This window comes from Dipodomys merriami, unplaced genomic scaffold, assembly GCF_024711535.1.
Source record: "Dipodomys merriami isolate MVZ:Mamm:240054 unplaced genomic scaffold, mDipMer1.0.p SCAF_16, whole genome shotgun sequence".
In the NCBI taxonomy this organism is placed as follows: Eukaryota; Metazoa; Chordata; class Mammalia; order Rodentia; family Heteromyidae; genus Dipodomys; species Dipodomys merriami.
This window is the reverse complement of record NW_027202937.1, coordinates 11,783,000-11,806,339: the sequence shown is the minus strand read 5'-3', so window position 1 is coordinate 11,806,339 and position 23,340 is coordinate 11,783,000. Positions and strand designations below refer to the sequence as shown.

At 52.8% G+C, this 23,340-nt stretch overlaps 1 protein-coding gene across 5 annotated transcripts; it reads left to right on the top strand.

Moving 5' to 3' along the window:
• The first annotated feature begins 322 nt into the window (after positions 1 to 322).
• Ddr1 (discoidin domain receptor tyrosine kinase 1) lies at positions 323 to 21,924 on the top strand. 5 transcript variants are annotated; one of them, XM_070024208.1, is made up of 20 exons: positions 324 to 370; positions 1,272 to 1,370; positions 3,655 to 3,824; positions 9,458 to 9,587; positions 9,687 to 9,789; positions 10,006 to 10,234; positions 12,297 to 12,444; positions 13,151 to 13,250; positions 13,941 to 14,127; positions 14,233 to 14,479; positions 15,216 to 15,311; positions 15,399 to 15,550; positions 16,603 to 16,768; positions 17,453 to 17,563; positions 18,638 to 18,882; positions 19,022 to 19,149; positions 19,320 to 19,538; positions 19,996 to 20,230; positions 20,700 to 20,849; positions 20,961 to 21,924. In XM_070024208.1, the coding sequence occupies exons 4-20, from the start codon at positions 9,500 to 9,502 to the stop codon at positions 21,099 to 21,101; spliced, it is 2,745 nt and encodes a 914-aa protein (XP_069880309.1). In that variant the 5' UTR covers positions 324 to 370; positions 1,272 to 1,370; positions 3,655 to 3,824; positions 9,458 to 9,499; the 3' UTR covers positions 21,102 to 21,924. The 5 variants fall into 5 exon arrangements, with proteins under 5 accessions (XP_069880312.1, XP_069880309.1, XP_069880313.1 ...); XM_070024211.1 differs by lacking the exon at positions 17,453 to 17,563 and having other exon boundaries at positions 323 to 370; XM_070024209.1 differs by lacking the exons at positions 324 to 370; positions 1,272 to 1,370 and adding an exon at positions 2,268 to 2,283.
• Positions 21,925 to 23,340: the final 1,416 nt, after the last annotated feature.

Genomic DNA, 23,340 nt, shown 5'->3' with positions numbered 1-23,340 from the left:
TAAGCCCGTGGTCACAGCTAGCCAAGGCTTGCTTTCTGGCCTCCTTCATCTCCCTTTGTCCAAGGTCTCTTTGTCTGGGGGTCTCTTTGTCTGGGGGTCTCCTTTAATAAGTTTCACAGTTCTTAGCCTCCCCTCCTTTTCTCTCAGGCCAGGCTGTCCCCTCCCTCTCTGCGGGGGCTGAGAGGCTCCAGCAAGGGGAGCGAGGCTGGGTTGCCATGGTCACGTTGAAGCCAGCCGCAGCTGGCCCCGGGCAGCTGCTCTTGGGCCTGGGGTGCTTGGACAAAGCCTGGCAGCTTCAGCAGCCTCAGACCTAGAACCCCAAAGGCCCAACACTCGAGAGACTGGAACCGAGGAGAAGCTCTAGCTGGAGGTGAGAGGGAGGGGGGGTCAGAACTGAGCTGGAAGGGCAGGAGGGGCACTGGAGTCCCCCTTTCTCTTTGTGGGAAAGGACCAGGTGGGCCAGGTGGTCGGGACCAGGGAGGATGGAGAACAGAATTGGGTGCTGTGTGTGTGTGTGTGTGTGTGTGTGTGAAAAATAACCTGAGGGACAAGGATGGCCTAAAGGTAGGACAGGAGCCTCTGTGTCCTACAGCCCCAAGACAGGTTTGGTTCCATTTCTAGGCATCTGCTTTCCACTTTCCCTCCTCTGTCCTGCAGTTGCCCTTCCTTTCAAGGCCTCTTAGACCCCATATCCTTATGTCTCCTTTTTGCAAACTCTGGGCCTCAGTCTTTCCCTTCTTTTTTCCCCTAAGGCTTATTTCACTCTTCTTTTCTTTGTCATATATATATATATTGCTGGTTGTGGGGCCTGAACTCTGGGCCTGGGCGCTGTCCCTCAGCTCTTCAACTCAAGGCTAGCGCTCTACCACTTGAGCCACAGTGCCACTTCCAGGTTTTTCTGCTTATGTGGTGCTGAGGAATCGAACCCAGGGCCTCGTGCATGCAAGGCAAGCACATTACCACTGAGCCACCTTCCCAGCCCTGTCCTTTATTCTTATTCCCTCTGTCTGTCTGCTCACCTCCTGCAGGCTCCTCACTGTGGGTGCTTTTTTTTTTTTTTTGTCTCTTCCCCACTCTTTCTTCTGTGCCCCTCAGTTATCTCCTGGGTCTTGTGGTCTTACTATCTTGTGATGTGTTTGCTCTGTCCTAAACATTCTGTCCCCCAGCCCCTGCCTCCATCTCTCTCCAGCCTTTCTCTGAGTTCCATCACAATGTCACCAGCCCCGTTCCCTTCTTGCTAGTCCTCTGTCCTTTCTTTCTCCTCCCCCCAGGCCATGCACAGCTGAGCGATCTCATCTTTCTGCTACAGTGACATCCTTTTTTCCTCCTCCTTCAACTTGGGGCCTCAGTTTCCCACTTGTGGCATTAAGGTATGACTCATTCCCAGAGCCTTTTCCACTCCCACACCCTGCCCCCCCCCACCAGCCGCTTCCCACTTTTCCCAGCTGCTGACCCAACCTGCTTCCCCCCAAAGGCAGCTGCATCTCTGAGAAGGGGTCTGAAGCTGAGGGGGGCTGGGGGCATCTGGTCCATCCTCCTTCTCACTGATTCTGGTTGGTCTCCCCACAATAGCCAGGTCCCTGTAGGCCTAGAGCTGTTCATTACTCTCTTCCACATTTTTTTTTTTTTTTTTTTTTTTGGAAAGCTCTTTCCCCTCCTCTCCTTCCTGGGCAGCAGGAAGCCATTGAAGGGGAAGGCAGGGTTTGGAGGTTGCAGAGCATGTGGTACCTCCTAGCTGGAAGTAGTGAGGGAAATGAGGAGGGGTGGCACCCTTGAGATGTGTGGCCTGGCTGTGGAATCCTGAGTGGCTGGGATTTCCCTCTCTGGCCCCTGGAAATCTCGGTTCCAGTCCCCACATTCCAGCTGGCTCCAGCCCCCCTGGGCGGTTGTCACTTGATTCCGCTGGGCCCCAGGGCTGCATCCCTCTCAGGGCTGGGGTGAAGTGGGCATCACTGACCAGGAATTTCTCCTGGGAGCATGAGAAGAGCAGACCAACGTTTTAGGACTCTTTGGCTTCCTCTATTGCTCCCAGCAAATCCTTGGGTCCTAGTCAGCATGAGTGCAGGGTGTGGAATGTCCCTCTGGGGTATGAGGAGCCTAAATTCAGCTCGGCTGCTGCTGGGGGGGGGGGCGTCCCCAATGCACAGCTTCAGGGAGGAAGGGCTGAGGCTGGCCCAGGTGAGGTGACTGAGAAGCCTTGGCCCCACCCCCAGCCTGGCTCTAGGCTGGGCCCAGCCTCTCCGGGACTCAGATTTCCCAGCGCTGTCTGCTGTCTGCGGTGGGGTAGGTGCTCTGGGGAAATCCCTGGGGGCTTGATGGGAGGGCCAGAGGCCCGTTCTGCCAGTGACCCGGGACTGTCTGTGAGCAAGTTCCTCTACGGCTACAGTGTCCTTGGGTTTGTGAACTTGGACTCATTGTGTGCCTTGGCCTCTCCCAAGGGCCAGCCTCTTCCTGGTAGTGCTTTTGTGTTCTTGTCTGGTTTGGGCTTGGTGTTTCTTTCTTGAGACTATTTGGAACGACACCGGGGGTTGTGTCAGAGTTTATGTCAGCTGTGAGGTGCCATGGCGTGGCGATCTGTGATGTTGCCCAGAGAGACCTTCCTGGTGATCTAACATGGTCCAGGGGTTGGCAGGTGTGGGGGTGTGGAGAGGAGGGCTGACAGGTGGTGCTTCCTGAGGGCGGACTGTGGGCACCACACGGTCCACTGCTCAGCAGCTCTCTTCTTTATTTACCCAAGTCTCCCCGCAGCTCTGTCTCGGGCTCCCATCCGGTCAGGCAATGTCTGATTTACAGTGTGCCCCGATCTTCTTCCTCCTCCTCCGTCTCTCCACTCACCTGTCCTGGCTCTGTTTCTAGGCCCCCCATACCAGTGATCAGATTCCCCCCCCCACACACACACACTTGCGCACCAGGCCTAAGGACTACGAGCCCGGTAGCAGGGGAGTCCAGGGGAAACAGGGCCTGGAAGTGTGGCCCCGAGTTCCCGAGAGCGGTCTGGAGAGAGAGGAACGGGAATGCGGGAATGCGAGAGAAATCGGGGCTAGGACAGAATGGCTCCTCGCCAGGCTCTGGGGGCGACCTCGGGTGGGCTGTGGAGAGCCCGGAGGGTCCCAGCGAGAAGCCAAGCGCGGTGGTAGGAGACGCGGGTCGGGTGGACAGGTGATCCGGGCTCCCTGCCCCCACTCGGGCTACCGCGCTTCGCTGGGCGCCGGGCCTGTTGAAACCCGCTCGGTCCTCGGCGCCGGGGGCTGCTCCAGGAACCGAGCCCAGAACAGGGGCGGGGGGGGGTAGGGAGGGGCGCAAAGTGGGGCCTGCTGTGTGTGTGGACCCCCTCATCGCCCCCCGGGGATGGGACAGCGGGGGGTGGGGTGCGTGGCGGGGGACGCGGGAGGGGTTGGGGCGGGTGCGCGCCATGGGTGGGGGGCGCGGGCGGGTTACCTGGGGGAGGCCGGGTGCGCGGGAGATGCGGGGTGGGCGGCGCCGGGGCGTGGGAGTCCGGGGGCCCGGGAGGGGGAGGGGAGGCTGCGCCCCGAGCGCGCGGCGGCGGCCGGCGGAGGGGAGGGGAGCGCGGGCGCGGGGAGGAGGGGGACCCGGCGCGGGGAGGCGGCGCCTGGGCCCGAGCCGCCCCTGCCCTGGTTCCTCTCCCCGGAACAGGCCCCCGACAGCTGCTCGCGGGTGCCGCCTCCCGACACCCGAGCCCCGCCGGCGCCTCCCGCTCCCGGCTCCTGGCTCCCCGCCCCGCCCCGCGCCCCGCCGCCGCCGCCGCGGAGGCCCCACTGCGGGGTCGGACGCCTGGAAGGGTCTACCGGGAAGAGCGATGAGAGGTAGGAAGGGAGATCGGCGGGGCAGGGGGGGCCCTGCGGGGCGGCCGCGGGGTGAGCGCGGGCGGGGGGAGGGATCGGGCCCTGCGCGCCACCCCTGTGCCCCCGGCTCCCTGTCTGAAATCGGAGAAAGTGGCTTCCGAGAAAGTGTTCCCTCCGTGGGATAGGGGCCTCCCCGGACCCAGGGTGGGGGACAGGTGCGCAAATGTGGCCCACTGAGTCACGGCACCCGCCCCTGGAGAAGCTGCCCGACCGGTCCCTGCGGGCATCGACTGCCAAGCCTCCGCTCAACCCGCGGCCGGACCGACAGCCAGGCCCCGCCGGGCGCTGGCCGGACACCTCACCTACCAGGGACAATCCATGCCGGACGGTTGGTTGGTTCTGCCATGAGATGAGGTCACTCCCCATCCAGTGAGCGCCATTCTCAAGGTCCCACCCCTACGCCCCCAAGCCTCCACTTTCTGGCTCCCCGCTGGCCGGGCAACCCAGCACCTCGGCTCCCAGACAGCGTGTGGCCGGCGCTGGAGTCACTGTTGCTGAGGATGTAGGTGTGTCTAGCACCGAGTGCGCTGCAGAGACAGGTGAAAGAGTGTCTGGAGAAACGGTTTTTGTTCTTTCCCCTCCCCCCACCCATAAAGGTGGGAAGTTTATTAAACAAATACAAACCAAGCTGAGCACTGGGAGGCAGGCCTATTGTACCAGCTACTTGGGAAGGTGAGGCAACATAGTCAGACCCCGTCTTAAAACAAAATGCACAAAAAAATGCCAATTGAGATACACCCATACAATGGAATACCTTATAGAATAATAGAATACCTTCTAGAAATCCTCAAAGGTAGCATGAGATTACATGTGGTTTTTATTCTCAATGCTGCTCTTCCCACCCCGTTTCCATGTGTACCACCCCCTTGGCCCTGCCTCTGGCTTGGGTACCCATGTGTGTTGGGAAGTGGATCTAGTTCTTTGAGGATCCAGAGGCCCCTGGTGGCTACAGGAGCATGTGGTATCTGCCATCTCATGTTCACAGGTGTCTGAACCGGGTATTCCCCAAGGATTGGACTTTAAAGAATGCCAAGGTGTAGATGGAGTGGCTGTGTTGTGTCTGTTTTTGGGCCTCCGTGTTTGCCATGTCTCCCTAAAAGGCTGGGAGGGGTTGTCTGAGACACTCAGAGGCATGCATGCTGTGTGTTAGCCCCAGTATTTACAGTAAGTTTGTGTGTGCATGCGCTTTTATGAGTGTGTGTGTGTATATGTATGTGTGTGCGCATGCGTGCGTGCATGCTGTTTGGGTATAGATTTTTGGGTGGTGAATGGGAGTTGGGAGAGGAGAGTGAAGGGCCTGAGGCAAGGTGTTCTAGTCCCGGGTTTATAATTGGTTGTAAAGGAGTCAAGCTAGGTGTGATTGGGTGAATCTTCTTAGCCTGTCCTCCCTGTTTCTGACTGTGAGCTTAAGATTTGGTGGAAAGAGATGGGGTGATTGGGGGATGTTAGAGAATGGGATATCCCAGACTTTGCTATACTCTTCCGTGTTTCCCTGCTTGGCCCTGCGCCCTGCATTTTGAGCCAGTTCTGTTTACCTCTTCTTTGTGTTTCGGCTGTCTTCTCTGCCTCCTGTCCTAGGTCTGCCTTTGTATCTCTGCCCCAGGCTCCTCTCTTCTCTTTCTGGCTCCGGTGACTCATCTGGGATAGGCATGAAGGTTACTCAGGGAAACAAGGGCCCTGCTGTTCCCAGAGAGGTGGGGGTGGAGAGCAGCACCCAGGAATTCCTAGCCAATCTCCTGGGACTGTGGCACTGGAACCCCCCCACACCCCCCAGGGACTAGTCATGGTTCTAGCTAGTACTCCCCACAACTCCGTCATCTCCTTCAGCTGCTGCTTATGACTATGGGGTCTCAGCTGCCTCTTACATTCCTGCCCTAGAGCATTGTGGGAGCAGCTGGAGGAGGACAAAGAGATGGGGGAGTCTCCCCCTACCACTCCTCCTTACCTCCTGGGGTGACCTGGCTTCCCTCTAGACCCGCCTTCATCTCCAAGGCAACTGTCTTTTCCTCAGCCCTGAGCTCTTGTCAGAGGCCACCACCTTCAAGAAAGTAGGAACTGGGAGGATAGGATGTCAGGGGCAGAGCAAGGAGTGCAGGCCAAAGGATGCTTTGGACCTGATGGCAGGGGTGGTTCCTCAGGACTTCAGAGCCTTAAGAACTCAGGCACTGGCATGGGTTAGAACGGTTTTTCTTGTAGCAGGGGTGTGGGGACAGCTAGATTCCTGGGTTTATAAGGTGACAGTTGGGCTGATCTGGGATGGGGTAGGCTTCTGGGACACCAGAAGAAACAGTGTAGGGATTTTCAAACTTAAGTGGACACAGATCACCTGGATGGTGTTAAAATGCAGATTCGGATTCAGCAGGTCTGGATGGGCCCAGGGTTCTGCGTTTGTCAAAGCTACTGGTTTAGGGACCGTATTGGGCCTATGGGACTTAGAGGGTGGTGGGATTAGAAGGGACTGAAACCCATGCTTCTCTGAATTTCCAGGCTTGGAAGTTGGAGGGCCAATCAATCCAGGTTTAGCTGATACTTAAGATACTTTTACTTTTTAAAAACTAAAAATGGGGGCTGGGAAGGTGGCTCAGTGGTAGAGTGCTTGCCTTGCATGCATGAGGCCCTGGGTTCGATTCCTCAGAACCATATAAGCAGAAAAAGCTGGAAGTGGTGCTGTGGCTCAAGTGGTAGAGCACTAGCCTTGAGCTGAAGAGCTGAGGGACAGCGCCCAGGCCCAGAGATCAGGCCCCACGACTGACAAAATAAATAAATAAATAATAAAAAACTAAAAATGAGGGTTGGAGGTGTGGATTAGGTGGGTAGAGTGCTAGCCAATGAGCAAAAGTAACCACCAGATAGTGAGGTTAAGTCCTAGTCTTGGACAAAAAGAAAAAAACTAAAATGATTTTTGTATTTATTTATAGATGACATTTTACATGACATTAGTATTACATGTTTTACCAAAACAGTGCGGTCAGCCTGTCTTTTCCTTTTGTTAACTCATGTTCTAATGCAAGTATTCTAGACATGCTTACAAGTATGTGTACAAACGAGTTTGTTTATTCTTTGCTTTCAGAAGGTGGAATGCATGTTTTTAATCCTTCTGAGTCTTGCTTTTCATATTCAACAGAGACATCCGGAAATCACACTAAGTTGGAGATAGTTATATTGGTACTTTCCATAGCCACATAGAAATCTATGAACATTTTTTAAAAAAGAATTATTATACTGCTAGGTTGCTTTTCAAATACAGAATACAGAATACTACATTTCTATCAAAAAGAGGCGTGGCTCCTTTTTCATCTGTCTCTACCATTCATAGAAGTCGTAACCTTAAAAAATATTTGTCAGGGGCTGGGAAGGTGGCTCAGTGGTAGAGTGTTTGCCTTGCATGCATGAAGCCCTGGGTTCGATTCCTCAGTACCACATAAGCAAAAAAAGAAAAAAGAAAAAGCTGGAAGTGGCGCCGTGGCTCAAGTGGTAGAGTGCTAGCCTTGAGCTGAAGATTTGAGGGACAGCGCCCAGGCCCAGAGTTCAGGCCCCATGACTGGACCCCCCCCCCAAAAAAAAAATTGTCAATCTGATTTGCATTTTTTGTATGCTAGTCCTGGGACTTGAACTCAAGGCCTGGCATTTGTTCCTGAGCTTTTTTTGCTCAAGGCTAGACAATTTAGCCACAGCTCCAATTCATGTTTTTTTGGTGATTAATTGGAGATAAGAGTGTTGAGGATAGCTAGGTGTTGGTGGCTCACACCTGTAATCCTAGCTACTCAGGAGGCTGAGAACTGAGGATCTTGGTTCAAAGCCAGCCTGGGCAGGAGAAACTCTGTGAGACTTATCTCCAACTAAATCACAGAAAAAGCCTGAAGTGGTGATGTAGCTCTAGTGGTAAAGTGCTAGGCTTGAGCAAAAGGAGCCCAGGGACAGTACCCCAGGGCAGAGTTCAAGCCTCAGGACCTCCTGAAAAGAGAGGGAGAGGGAGGGGGAGGGGGGGTGAGGAGCAAGAAGAGAGAGGACAGAGCGAGAAGAGAGAAGAGCGAGAGAACAGAGAGAAGAGTGGAGAGAGAGAGAGAGAGAGAGAGAGAGAGAGAGAGAGAGAGAGAGAGAGAGAGAGAGAGAGAGAGAGAGAGAGAGAGAGAGAGAGAGAGAGAGTGTCAGTCTCCAGGAAAGCCTGGGCTAGCTTTGAACCATCATCCTCAAATCTCAGCCTGCTAAGTAGCTAGGAGTACAAGCATGAGCCACCAGTGCCTGAATGAATATCTATTTCTTTGACACTCTATTTCTCTCTCTGTCTCTGTCTCTGTCTCTGTCTCTGTCTCTCTTTCTTTTTTGGTGCTGATCCTAGGGCTTGAATTCAGGGCCTGGGCTCTGTCCCTATGCTTAAGACTAGTGCTCTACCACTTGAGTCACAGTTTTACTTTTGGCTTTTTTGGTACTTAATTGGAGATAAGAGTCTCGAGGAGCCAGGTGCCGGTGGCTCACGCCTATAATCTTAGCTACTCAGGAGGGCCTGTAATCTTAGCTACTTAAGAGGCTTAGACTGAGGATCGAGGTTCAAAGCCAGCCAGGGCAAGAAAGTCCATGAGACTCCTATCTCCAATAAACCACTAGAAACTGGAAGTGGCGCTGTGGCTCAAGCAGTAGAATGCTCACCTTGAACTGAAGAGCACAGGGACAGCACCCAGGCCCAGAGTTCAAGCCCCACGACCGACAAAAAAAAAAAAAAAAAAGTCTTGAGGACTTGGGTTCAAATAGTGATCCTCAGATCTGAGCCTCCTGAGTAGTTTAGGATTATAGGTGCGACCCACTGGCCCCTAGTTTTGACAGTTAAAAAGAAAAAAGTTTGTTGGCAGTTAAACTGCTTTTCCATGAAATGACTACATTCTTTGGCTGTTTCTCTGTTAGATTGTTTTTATATATGTTTTCTTGTTTCAATTTGTAAACATACTTATTTTATTTTATTTTTTATTTTTTTGGGGTCCAGTCTTGGGGCCTGAACTCTGGGCCTGGGCGCTGTCCCTCAGCTCTTTAGCTCAAGGCTAGCACTCTACCACTTGAGCCACAGCGCCGTTTCTGGCTTTTTTCTTTTTTCTTATGTGGTGCTGAGGAATCGAACCCAGGGCCTCATGCATGCAAGGCAAGTGCTGTACCACTGAGCCACCTTCCCAGCCCCCATACTTAGTTTATTTGTAACTATTATCCTTTTCCCCTTTTATATGTGTTGTCCACTTTCATTTGCATGTTCTTTGTTTGAAGCCATTGTTTGTGGGGGTATTTTGTCATCTTTTCCTGAGTAGGGGAACAGATCTTTTGGCATATTTAAGTGGATCTCTACCTCAGTTTCTTCACCTATGCAATGTGGACAGTAACAGAATCTACCCTATAATGTGGCCTGTGAAGATAAAATTATAGATTCTGTTTACGGGTTTAGCCTGGTGTCTGGCACATGAAAAAGTCTAAACATAGAGCTGATGATGTTAAACAATGGCCATCTTTGACAATTTACTGTTGTTATCCCCAAAGTAGCCATCCTATCTTTTGCTGTCACTGTGACTCAGTGTCCAATTCATTTACCCTCCTACTCATTTTGTCCCCTGCAGAGATGCGACCCTTACCTCCTTAGGCCTGAGGGATCAGGAGCTATGGGGCCAAGGGCCCTCTCATTTCTACTGTTGCTGCTGCTCTTGGTGGCAACTGGAGATGCTGACATGAAGGGACATTTTGACCCTGGTGAGGACACTGAATCTTCTATCCCTAAGGGATAGAGCTTGAGGGGCGGGGATGTCAAAGAGTTGGCGACATTGACCCATTATGCCTATGTTCATCCAGCCAAGTGCCGCTATGCCCTGGGCATGCAGGACCGGACCATTCCTGACAGTGACATCTCTGTCTCCAGCTCCTGGTCAGATTCCACGGCTGCCCGACACAGCAGGTACCTGGCATACATACCTGTGACTACCCTGGAGGGTGCCCTCAGGTCTCTGCTTGCCTTTCCAGCCCCTTTGCCCAAGCCCAGAGGCTTCTGAGAATACCCATGCAGATGAAACTCCAGCAGTCTGGTGGTGGAGGTAGGGGTGGAAGGTTTTAAATAGGAGATGCAGAGGAAGATCTGGGACCAAAGGTCCTGTAACCTCCTTTCTCCTACCAGGCTGGAGAGCAGTGATGGAGATGGGGCATGGTGCCCTGCAGGGCCTGTATTTCCCAAGGAGGAGGAGTACCTGCAGGTGGATCTACGGCGACTACACTTGGTTGCCTTGGTGGGCACCCAGGGCCGCCATGCTGGAGGTCTGGGCAAGGAGTTCTCCCGTAGCTACCGGCTGCGTTACTCCCGGGATGGCTACCGCTGGATGGACTGGAAGGACCGCTGGGGTCAGGAGGTGAGGATAGTAGTGGCAATGCCCAATCATACTTTTATTTGTATTTTTTAATGTTTTTGGTCTGTTGTGGGGCTTGAACTCTGGGCCTGCGTGCTGTCCCTGAGCTCTTCAGCTCAAGGCAAGTGCTCTACCACTTGAGCTACAACACCGCTTCCTGTTTTCTGGTGGTTAATTGGAGATAAGAGTCTCATGGGCTTTCCTGCCCCGGCTGGCTTTGAACTGCAATCCTCAGATCTCAGCTTCCTGAGTAGCTAGCCATACTTTAAACAGCACTTATATTCTGGTTGACCCTCCAGTTATAGCAGCTCCAGCTCCAGGATAGATCTAGAGTAGGTCTGCTCCTCCTAATGCCACCCAGTGTTGCAAACCTGAACCCCCTCCTGGACCTTGGTGTTTAGTGAGTATCTCATACTCACCATTGACCTTAGCTCCCAACCTTCCCTCTTCCCAGCATCCTCAGCTCATGAAGTGTTATGCTTCCGTTGCCTAGTAGCTCAGCTTCTGAGCTAAGGTGATATCCTGACTTTTTTCCCTTTCTTTTCCTTCCTCTTCCAAAGCATCAGCAGTGCCAGTCTTTCTCCATAGCATTTCCTGAATCTCACTTCTTCCCACCCCATTCTACAGCCTTAGGCCAAGTGTCCATCCCTTCCCAGCTTAGATGAAAGGAGTAGTCTCCAAACCTTTTTGCCTGATGTTAGATCTTGACCTTAGGCTATATGTAGTGGTCCTTAGAAAATGCCAGTCCGAGCTAGGTTCTGGTAGTTTAAGATTATGATCTTAGCTACTCAGAAGGTTGAATGGTTCCAAGTCAGCCTGGCAGGAAAGTCTGTGAGATTCTGGGCTGGGAAGGTGGCTCAGTGGTAGAGTACTTGCCTCGCAAGCATGAGGCCCTGGGTTTGATTCCTCAGCACCACATAAGCAGAAAAAGCTGCAAGTGGTGCTGTGGCTCAAGTGTTAGAGTATTAGCCTTGAGCTGAAGAGCTAAGGGACAGCCCAGGCCCAGAGTTCAGGCCCCATGACTACCACCACCAACAACAAAAAAGTCTGTGAGCCTCATCTCCAATAAACTATTCTGAAAAAGCCGAAAGTGGTGCTATGGCTCTGGTGGTAGAATTCTGGCCTTGAGAGAAAGAAACTAAAAAAGAAGAAGCTCAGAAACAGTGCCCAGGCCGAGTTTAAGCTCCAGGACAGGCAAAAAAAAGAAAAAAGAAAAAAAAAAAGAAAAGAAAAAGAAAAAGAAGAAAATGCTAGTCAGAGGTGTCACATCCAGCTTCTAGTTCTCCATTGGCACTTGACTCTACCAAAACAAAGCTAGAGCTCCTTGGCTGGGTGAGAACACTTAGCCCAGCCTGGCTTCTGGCTCTCCTTTGGCCACACTGCCTTTCTTGCTGTGCCTGGAACAAACCAGGGCTGCTTTCTACAGTCAGAACATTCTCCAATGCTGTTCTGTGTGGTTGGTAAGCTCCTCCTCTAGGAACCCACAGGCACTCCCTGGCTCCAATTCAGTTCTCCCCCGAGATGTCACCTCTCACAGAGCCTTTTCTGACCATCTACCTCATTGTCCTCACAACTCAGCCTCTTGTTCCTCTCAGCTGTTTCTCCTACTGGAGTCCTAGGCTGCTGAGGGGAGAGACTGATGTTCACCATTGAGAATGTGCCAGGCACGGAGTAGGCAGTCAGCCAACTTTAGCTGAATGGACAGAGGGAATGGGGTAGAGCAAGAGGTGGGAGATGAAGTGGGGTCAGGGCTTTAAGGGTCTAGACTGGATCCAGCCATAATGGCAGAAGTGACTTGGATAGAGGCAGGTAGAGAGAGAGGGGGACCTGAAACTACAGTTTGAGGACAGACCAAAGGCTCTAAGAAACATGAGGTTGCTGCTGTAGATCCTTATTTTATAAACGCCTGGCTATATAAATTCCCACAGTGCTGTGTGCTCAGTGTTCCCTTCTGGGGGGTCTTTTAGTAGGCTGAACAAACTTTGTGGACCAGTTTGAAGTTAACTGTGACTTAACTAGGGTCTGGGGCCCTCCCCACTCATCTGCCCTGTTTCTTGGCCCCCAGGTGATCTCAGGGAATGAGGACCCCGGGGGAGTGGTGCTGAAGGACCTCGGGCCCCCCATGGTGGCCCGACTGGTTCGCTTCTATCCCCGGGCTGACCGAGTCATGAGTGTCTGTCTGCGGGTGGAGCTCTATGGCTGCCTCTGGAGGGGTGAGTAGTGAAGTTCCCTTAAGAATCCATTTTGGTTCTAGGGCTTGGGGAATATGAAGAGGGTCATTCAGTACCCTTTCCTGAGGAAGGGACTGACAGTGTCGTTTCTTCTCCCATGCCTATGGGCCAGTGAAGGGACACAAGAACAGGGCTGAGGGGCTGGAAAGGTGGCTCAGTGGTAGAGTGCTCACTTCGCATGCATGAGGCCCTGGGTTCGATTCCTCAGCACCACATAAGCAGAAAAAGCTGGAAGTGGCGCTATGGCTCAAGTGGTAGAGCACTAGCCTTGAGCTGAAGAGCGGAGGGACAGCGCCCAGGCCCAGAGCTCAGGCCCCATGACCGACAAAAAAAAAAAAAAAAAAAAAAAGAACAGGGCTGAAATCTACCCAGGCCCAGGGCGAGAGTAGGGAGTAAAAGCTCCTGTCTCTTTTTTTTTTTTTGGTCGGTTGTGGGGCTTGAACTCTGGGCCTGGGCGCTGTCCCTCAGCTCTTCAGCTCAAGGCGAGCGCTCTACCGCTTGAGCTACAGCGCCACTTCTGGTTTTCTGGTGGTTTATTGGAGATAGGAGTCTCACGGTGTCTCCTGCCCGGGCTGGCTTTGAACTGTGATCCTCAGATCTCAGCCTCCTGAGTAGCTAGGATTACAGGCGTGAGCCACCAGAGCCCGGCAAGCTCCTATCTCTAACTCTCCTCTTCCTTCCCTGACAGATGGACTCCTGTCTTACACAGCCCCTGTGGGGCAGACTATGTACTTATCTGAGGCTGTGTACCTCAATGACTCCACCTACGATGGATACACCGTGGGCGGGTGAGAGGAAAGACGCTGGGGAGGACATGGAGCCTGGGAGGGAGGCCAGAGTGTGTGCGGGAGGTTGGAGGGTGGTGTCTAGATGAGTAGTCTTGGCCGTGAAATGGAGGAACTAGGGTGAGGGATCAGGAGGTGGAGCTTTAGGGGGCATGGTCAAGAATAAAGTGGCAGTAATCCACAGGACCGCTATCTCCAGAGAACGCTTTGAGTGAATTAGAGGCACCCCCTGGCTGTTGGAAATTGGCACAGCATAGATTAAATAGCATGCCTTAAAGGTGTGCAGCATGTGGCCTACAAAGTACCTGTGATGGTCCTAGAGGTAGTATAGAGAACAGAAAGAAAAGGAGCTGGGAATGTGGATGAGTGGTAAAGTGCTTGCCCTGCATACATGAAGCCCTGGGTTTATTTCCTCAGTATCACATAAGTGGCACTGTGGCTTAAGTGGTAGAGTGCTAGCCTTACACAAAAGAAGCTCAGGGACAGTGCCCAAGCCCTGGGTTCAAGCCCCAGGACTGGGGGGAAAAAAAAGAAAAAGAGAAAAGGGAACTAATGGGGTTGGGATGGGTTGAGGAACAAGTAGACAGGAAATAGGCCAGCCAGATTATTGAAGGGAGATGTCCAGTGCATCTGGACAGTTGATACCTTCTCTTTCAACCTCCATTTCCTCTTCTTTGGTCCCCTCCTCTCCAGGCTGCAGTATGGTGGTCTGGGCCAGCTAGCAGATGGTGTGGTGGGGCTGGATGACTTTCGGCAGAGCCAGGAGCTGAGAGTCTGGCCAGGCTATGACTATGTGGGATGGAGCAACCACAGTTTCCCCAGTGGCTATGTGGAGATGGAGTTTGAGTTTGACCAACTGAGGGTCTTCCAGGCCATGCAGGTGAGCGCAGCCCTCAGGGATGGCCCTAGTGACAGGGTAAGGTGCTACCAGGGTTCTTTGGGGCTCTCCTGGCCTTGACCCTCTGTCTTCCCCCTGTCTCCCTAGGTCCACTGTAACAATATGCACACACTGGGAGCTCGCCTGCCAGGCGGGGTGGAATGTCGATTCAAGCGAAGTCCTGCTATGGCCTGGGAGGGGGAACCCATGCGCCATGCCCTGGGGGGCAGCCTAGGGGACCCCCGAGCCCGGGCTATCTCAGTACCTCTGGGCGGCCGTGTGGGTCGCTTCCTGCAATGCCGCTTCCTCTTTGCGGGGCCTTGGCTGCTCTTCAGTGAAATCTCCTTCATCTCTGGTAAGTCTCTGGAGTCAGCCCCCAGAGTTGCCAACCAGTTTAAGCATTGACCCTGATGTGCTGTAGAATACTATTCCTGGCATCATTCTTACCTATCAGCTATAAGACTTCTCAGCCAGGAGCAGAATAATCAGAGCCCTTTTTCTCCTTGTTTCCTCTCTCCCCCCCCCCCCCTTTTGTTTTTGTCGTGGGTCTTGAACGCAGGGCCTAGTTGCTGTGTCCCTGAGCTCTTTTGCACAAGGCTAGCACTCTACCACTTTGAGCCACAGTGCCACTTCTTGTGGTTAATTAGAGAGTAAGAATCTCACAGATTTTCCTGCCCAGGCTGACTTTGAACTGTGATCCTCAGATCTCAGCCTCCTGACTAGTTAGGATTATCAGCATGAGCCACCAGTGCCCAGCTTGTTCTGTCTTTAGGAGCTCTTTGTTCGTGACTGACCCTTACCCAGAGGACAGTACTGATTGTTAATAGTGGAAGGCTCAGTGGAGAAGTCAGCTTTTCTCTAAGCCTTCTGATAGCCAGCACTCCTACCCTGGGCTCTGTCCTGAAGCCCTCCAATTGCCCACAGCCAGGGACTTCCCACCGCTTGCTCTGACTAGTTGGTGCCTGACTGGTCAGTGGTTGCCAATATTGAGTGTCACCCCTCCTCCTCCACTCCCTAGATCTCAAGCACACACATGCTTCTTTGAGTCTCTTCCTCTGACTCCTTCCTCTCTTCCTTTTCCTTCTCCCCAGATGTGGTGAATGATTCCTCTCCAGTTCTGGGGGGCACCTTCCCGCCAGCTCCCTGGTGGCCACCTGGCCCACCTCCCACTAACTTCAGCAGCATTGGTGAGCAGCCTCTCCCACCATCCTCCCTGGCCTCCCCTTGGGTGGGATTGGAATCCTCCTGTGGTACTGACTCCTCTCTTCTGCCAGAGCTAGAGCCCCGGGGCCAGCAGCCTGTGGCCAAGGCAGAGGGGAGTCCGACTGCCATCCTCATTGGCTGCCTGGTGGCCATTATCCTGCTGTTGCTCCTCATCATTGCCCTCATGCTGTGGCGGCTGCACTGGCGCAGGCTCCTTAGCAAGGTGCGTGGAGCGGCAGGAGGGGTGTGGAGAGGGGGCTGCATAAGTCAGCGTGTTGGCAGAGTTGGAAGCATGATCTGACATAGAGACCACTGTGAAGAATGTGAACAGGAAGTTTGGGACTCACAGGAATGGGTCAATCCCCTACTCTTGGCCCTGTTGGGATAAGGGGAGGCTGCAGTTACCAGGGCTGGAAGGAGTCTAGAGTGAGCCGCTTGAGAGGGACAGTGAACTCTGGTATAGGCTGCAAACTGCTTCTGACCTCACTAACTGCCCCTGGGGTTCTCTGGCCAACCCCAATCAGCTTATTCAGGCAGAAGTGGGTAGAAAGTAAGAGTGAGAGGGGCAAATGGATGTGTGAACTCCCCAAGCCTTTGTTTACTTGTAACTTAGTGCATTAGGGGTGACAATTAGAGGCTGCTCAGATTTGGGTTGGAATCCCATCAGGGAAGTTACTTAAAATGCTCTTCAGCGTGTGTGTGTGTGTGTGTGTGTGTGTGTGTGTGTGTGTGTGTGTGTGTGTGTGTGTGTGTGTGTGTGTGTGCGCGTGTGCTGGTTGTGTGTGTGTGTGTGTGTGCTGGTTGTGTGTGTGTGTGTGTGTGTGTGTGTGTGCTGGTTGTGCATGTGTGTGTGTGTGTGTGTGTGTGTGTGTGTGTGTGTGTATGCCTGCTGGTTCTGGGACTTGAATTCAGGGCCTAAGTCCTTGAGCCTTTTCATTTAAGGCTAGTTCTCTAGTCCTAGAGCCAAAGCTTCACTTCTGTCTTTTTTGCTGGTTAATTGGAGATAATCTCACAGACTTTTACTTGACTGGACTGGCTTTGAACTGCAGTCCTCAGATCTCAGCCTCCTGAGTAGCTAGGATTTACAAACATGAGCCACTGGTCCTCAGTTTAAGTTTGAGCCTATGCCTGAAAGTAAAATGGAGCCTGCAGGAGCCCAACCAGAGGTTTTTGCTGGGAACTAAAGGAGATAACTCAGGTGCTATGCTTACAAAGCACCAAGAAGTGTGTGCTATGCAGTGGCCTCACTTAACATGGCCTATTTCCAATATCAAGGCCGAACGTCGGGTATTGGAAGAAGAGTTGACAGTTCACCTGTCTGTTCCTGGGGATACCATCCTCATCAACAATCGCCCAGGTCCTCGAGAGCCACCGCCTTACCAGGAACCCCGGCCTCGTGGAAATCCACCCCACTCTGCTCCCTGTGTTCCCAATAGCTCTGGTAAGGACTGCCTTCATTCAGTGCCACCTCTGTTCTATTTTTCTTCTTTCCTTTCCTCCTTTCCTCTTCTCTTCTTTTCCTGTCTATGCCATTTTCTTACTTCTATAACCCTAGTCACCTTTCTTTGCATAAAAGCTATCTCAAAATCCCTACCTATTGTCTATAATTCCCTCCGGTCTCATCCGTCTCTGTGTCACATACAAGTTTTTCCATCTTCTTCGTTGTGTCTTTTCATTGTATGTGCCTAGCCTCTCTTATTTTTTCCTACACTCATATTTGTTCCTTGTATCAATTCATCTACCATCCATTTATCTATATTTATACATCCACTCATGTATATTCATCCATTTAGCTGCCTCCATCCATGCATCCAACCACCTATCCATCTATTTATAGTCATATACCCATTTGTCCCTCCATCATCCATTCACTCAATCATCTGTTTATCATCCATCATCATCTCCTTGTCCAGCTGCCATCCATCCATGCATCCATCTCCCCAAGCATGCATCCATCCACTGTCCATTCAGCTATTCATCACTCTCCAGGTCCTTGTTTTATTCTGTTCTGTCTCTTAGGATATTCATCCCAGTGAACCCTAGTCTTGCTCTATTCCAGGTCTCCCTGTCTGTCTAGCCTTGAGTCTCACCCCTTCCCCGTGTCTCCCCCTCCTTCTCCCGACAGCGTTGCTGCTCTCCAATCCGGCCTACCGCCTCCTTCTGGCCACTTACGCCCGTCCCCCTCGAGGCCCGGGCCCCCCCACACCCGCCTGGGCCAAACCCACCAACACCCAGGGTAAGCCCCTCTGCCCCTGGGCTCCACCAGGCTCCCCATACCTTTACTGGGGCAGGGAAAAGCCCTCACACCTTGCACTCCTCTTCCCCACTGTGGCCTCTCCTGCTCTCCTGAGCGCTCCAGCTGGCAGCTTTCATCCCTGTAGCTCAGCTTTGCTGCTCCTCGCTCCTTTTGATGGCCTCCCCTTTGAACCTAGAAGTAGAAGGCTATTGGTCTCAGCGCTGTCCCCTCCTCCTCTCCTATCTGCCTCCCCAGCTCTCCAGGGCTGTGGTGTCCTAGGCTATCTCATAAACCCCCTTTATTCTCCCCTCTCTCTAGAGCTGCGAGGAGGAGGGCCTCACCCTGGGCGCTTGCCCTCTCCCCCCATGTGTCCTCTCTCTGCAGTCCCAGAGGTGAAGGCTCATGCCCTGCCCCTCCTGTCTTCTCCTCCTCCCCTCCATGTTGCCTTCTCATTGTGGCCTCTTCCCCAGGGCCAAGAGGGAACCGCTCTGATTCCCTCCTGTCTATGGATGCCTTATTGTGGGGCTGTGGAGAACTGTTGCCCTCTCCCTTCTCTGTGTGCCCTTGTCTTTGTCTTTGAGCTTGGTGTGCTGGGTTGGGAGCGTTGGGGAACCATGGCAGGGAGGGGCCGGGGCTCCTCTTTCATCCAGAGAGCAGATAAAGGGAGTAGAAGGAGCTGGTGGTGAGAGGGGCAAGGGGTTAGGAAATGGAGGAGATTGGCTAGGTAGACCATGCTTCCGGTGGTGGGTAGAGGAATTCCTCTGCCAACCCAGACTTCCTTATGATCTCTTGGTCTGTGTTGGGCGAGCCTCACACAGTAAAAACTGATGACAGTAAGAATTGATGACAGCTTTTGCTTAACCATTTGCACTGCTTAAAAACTTTCTCTGGAGTAGTTAACTTGCATCTGGTTCAAGGCTAGTGGCTAGAGCACCAAAGAAGATTCAGGATGGACCTGATATCTCCCCTAACTGGGAGACACAGGTCCTCAGAGAGGCTGGGCTATGGTGAATTGTGGCTGTCAGGTGCCGTACTTGATCCCTTGTCCTATCTTTTTCCTCCTCACCTCTCCAGCCTGCAACGGGGACTACATGGAGCCTGAGAAGCCAGGTGCCCCGCTTCTGCCCCCACCTCCCCAGAACAGTGTCCCCCATTATGCCGAGGCTGACATTGTCACCCTGCAGGGCGTCACTGGGGGCAACACCTATGCTGTGCCTGCACTACCCCCAGGGGCAGTGGGGGATGGGCCCCCTAGAGTGGATTTCCCTCGATCGAGGCTCCGGTTCAAGGAGAAGCTTGGCGAGGGCCAATTTGGAGAGGTAAGAAAGACATCTGACCACCAATAACACCTGACCCAGCTGCCACCACGCCTGCATGTCCCCTGGTCTCTCGGCCATCGGTCATGTTAGTCTATTGGACCCAGTGATCTGGATGAACCTTGTGGCTTTCATCCTTCAGGTGCACCTCTGTGAGGTAGAGAATCCTCAAGACCTGGTCAGTCTTGACTTTCCCATCAGTGTGCGCAAGGGGCAGCCCTTGCTGGTAGCTGTCAAGATCTTACGGCCAGATGCCACCAAGAATGCCAGGTGAGGACATCTGGAAGGGAGGCCTTGAAGCCTGGGCATCAAGGCAGAGAGAACTATGACAGTGCCCAGCAGAGGGCTGGTATTTGGGGCATGTGCTGGGGTTATGTGAGCAGGAGGAAAGGCATGGCTGCTCCCTCAGCATTTCCCTCACCTTCTCCCTGCTTCTCCAGGAATGATTTCTTGAAGGAAGTGAAGATCATGTCAAGGCTGAAGGACCCCAACATCATTCGGCTCCTGGGTGTGTGTGTGCAGGACGACCCTCTCTGCATGATCACGGATTACATGGAGAATGGAGACCTGAACCAGTTCCTCAGCGCCCACCAGTTGGAGGACAAGATAGCCGAGGAGGCCCCTGGGGATGGGGAGGCTACCCAAGGACCCACCATCAGGTACCGACTTGTGCAGGGAGGTTTTCCTGGAGAGCTACCCTCTCTCCCTTTACTCCAGACTGGAGGAAAAAGAGAGCATGAGGTCAGGAGGCAGATAGAAGTCCCAGGAGGGATCTGGGATAGGGACCAGGGAATATGGCAATTCTAGAACTTGGCCACACAGACTGAGATGGCTCAGTGGAGGGGAGGGAGGGACTCGAACACTGCTGTGAATCACAATCGCCCTCCCGCACCCTCACCACTTGAGCCTAGATGTGGCAGCCTAACCTCAGAGCCTTATGGCTGGATGGCCCAGATGGGGGTTGAGTGGGATCTTGCCCCTGGCCTCATGTGGGCATTAACACTTCTTCACACCAGAAGCCTGGGGTCTGCTTCCTTTCCTGCACAGGAATGTGTGGAGTTGGGAGTTCTCTGGGTCTGAATCCTGGTAACCATCTGTCCTTGGCTCCCTCACCAGCTACCCGATGTTACTGCATGTGGCAGCCCAGATTGCCTCAGGCATGCGCTATCTGGCCACACTCAACTTTGTCCATCGAGACCTTGCCACTCGGAACTGCTTGGTTGGGGAAAATTTCACTATCAAAATTGCCGACTTTGGCATGAGCCGGAACCTCTATGCTGGAGATTATTACCGAGTGCAGGGCCGGGCGGTGCTACCCATCCGGTGGATGGCGTGGGAGTGCATTCTCATGGTGAGTAGTTGGAGGAGAGGCAGGCAGAGGCAGAACTGTAGAGGACAACAGCAGCAGCCACTCAGCGCTGTGGCTTTGCTAGTCACCTGCCTTCTCTGGCTGCTGTCTCCTTGTCTGTAAAATGGGGATCCCTCTGGCACAAGGGACCCAAGGAAGAGAGATCTTGTGATGGGGAAAGGGCCCAGGAGCGAAGAATGGGGACAGGGTGTCAGGGAAGAGGAGAGAGGAAGCTGGAGATAGGGCTGGGGGAAAACAGAGAATCAGGACCAGAAAATGGAGGGCAAATGGAAAGGAAAGATGGGGAGGAGGAGAAGAGCACCAGAGCATAAGGAAAGGGGGCAGGGAGGACGGAGGTAGGCCATCTAAGGAGAGTGGAAGTTAAGGGGGAGAAGGAGTCAGGCTGGGTGGGTGTGGGGCTTCCCTACAGCTTCATTGCCTGAGGTCCTTTTCTGCCTTCTCTATGTCCCAGGGCAAGTTCACCACGGCGAGTGATGTGTGGGCCTTTGGGGTAACTCTGTGGGAGGTGCTGATGCTCTGCAGGGCCCAGCCCTTTGGGCAACTCACCGACGAACAAGTCATCGAGAATGCAGGGGAGTTCTTCCGGGACCAGGGCCGGCAGGTCAGAGCAGAGGCTGGGGGGAGGTGGGGTGGGGGTGTGAGGGGTGGAGCATGGGAGTGTGGAGACTAAAGAACACCTGTTGCTCTCTCTATGCCATGCTACTTGCTGCAGGTGTACCTGTCCCGGCCACCTGCCTGCCCGCAGGGCCTGTATGAGCTGATGCTTCAGTGCTGGAGCCGGGAACCTGAGCAGCGGCCGCCCTTTTCCCAGCTACATCGGTTTCTGGCAGAAGATGCACTCAACACAGTGTGAATCATGCCATCCTGCTGACCCACCCTTGGGAAACCATGACACGAAAACAAGAGAAGCCTATGCCCACCCCACCCACCCCCTTTCCTGACTGCCCATCTCCCCGAGAGGCAGCATGACTGTGGGTGGGCTGGGCCTACCCAGGGAGCTTTCACCGGACCTGGCACTCACTTCCCTTTCCCGTCCCTCTTCTCTGCCCCTGCCGCCCACCCAGCTGGCCCTGTGGATGGGACCGTCTCTGACTTCTACCAGCCATCCTTTGGGAAAAGGTGGGGCAATGCAGGGCAGACACTGGACCTGGCTCACTGGAGCACCTGGGCCTCACTGGATAACACTGGTTCCTAGGGGGAGGTGGCTGTACCCCCAGCTTCTCTCTTCCTGTCACACACTGGACTCTGCTGGCTGAGAACTTGAGGGGTGAGGAAGACAAAAAAGGGCCTACCCCTGGAATTGTTCTCAGCGTTGGCCTCCTTCTCCTCCTCCAATGTCCCCTCAGACACTGGACCTGGAAGAGGGGCGGGTGGCCCCTGCCCTGATCCTCGTCCCTTCTTCCCACCTGCCATGCTGTAGCTAGGCCTTCTCTAAGCCTGTACGTTTCTGTGGAGTAAATACTGGGGATTAGGGGAGATGAGAGAGCAAGGGGCTGTGGCCTGGGGGTTGGACTTCTCTATTGTAGCTACCACATTGGTTTTTTTCTATAATCACCTGGGGTTTGTACATTTTTGGGGGGGAAGAGACAGATTTTTACACTAATATATGGACCTAGCTTGAGGCAATTTTAATCCCCTGCACTAGGCAGGTAATAATAAAGGTTGAGTTTTCCACAGTTGTGAGTTTCTTGGGGTTTGGTAAAATCTGCCTTCTCCACTTCTCTCTCAACCCATTTCCTTTCTTCCTTCTCTTTTTCCTCCCTGTCTTCAGTCCTACACTTTAACTGTCCAGCACAGTGGTCTATTTGCCTATGATCCAGGCCCTTTGTGATAATGAGTCATCAGGAACTCAGGGAACTTACGTGTACCCAGGGGCTCTGCAGGAGCTCTGAAGGGAACTCCTCCGCTCGGGGATTCCAAGGGTGTGTCTGACCCTTAGGGGTCTGTGAAATCTGTTTACTATTCAGAATTATGTTTTAAAACACAGAAAATATGAAGGATTAACAACTGGAGATAGCAATCTCATTGGCTTTTCTTCCTGGGCTGGCTTTGAACCATGATCCTCATATCTTAGCCTTCTACTTAGCTTGGATTACAGGCATGAACCACTGGCTCCTAGCCCTGTAATTCCTTTATATTGCTTAAATTCTAGAAGTCCCTTTGGGCCTGGGAGGCCCAGGTGGAGACCCTTGGATTAGTCCCAGCAAGCATGCAAGGATGAGTCACTGTTAAGAAAGCATTTAACAAGTTTGAACTAGATTGGGAAGAAGAAAAAAAAAAATCAGTTGCAGGTATTGGGCCAGGCAGACCTGTCTTAATGGCAGTTTAGGTGGAAAACAGTCCCTTGGGAGGTTTTGGCTGGTGATATTTTACAAAATGAGCCAAATGGATAATGAGAATAACAATAAGGATAATTTCATCTGAAGTTGACTTAATAGACTCTTGAGGTCAGGTCACGGATCTAATAGGTTACTGATTACAGTGAGCCATCATAAAGACACACACTGATGAGTTAAGAGTTCATAGGCCAGAGCCAGAATAATAAGCAAATGAAAGCCACTGCAATGAGCTGTTAATGCCAAAATCTCTGAGAACAGACTTTTAAAACAGGCCTAATGCAAACCCAAGGATTCAGCAAACTTCAGCATGCTCAAACCTGCCCCTCTTTATTGTGTCCTATCTTTGAGTGACAGCATCGTGCTCCTAGCAACACAAGTGATCACCTGACCCTCACCTGCCAGGTCAAATCCAGCACAACAGTTGGTAGTTTTTTGCATCCCAAATCTCCCAAAGACTCATTATTTCTCTCTGTTGCTATTGCCCCCACTGGCACACATTGCCATACCCTGTGGCCTACTGTAGTCTCTTTAATCACCTATTCCTGTTCCTGTCTCATTTTTTTTTCAGCCCTGTAAGCACGATGACCTTCAATGCACATAAATCTGACTTCCCTCCCTTATTTCAATCCCTCTAATAACATCTCACTGATTATCATCATCATCATCATCATCATCATCATTAGATACAAGGTCTCACTGTCTTACAATGTAGATTTGCTTAGACTTGCTGTATAACCCAGGCTGACTTTGAAC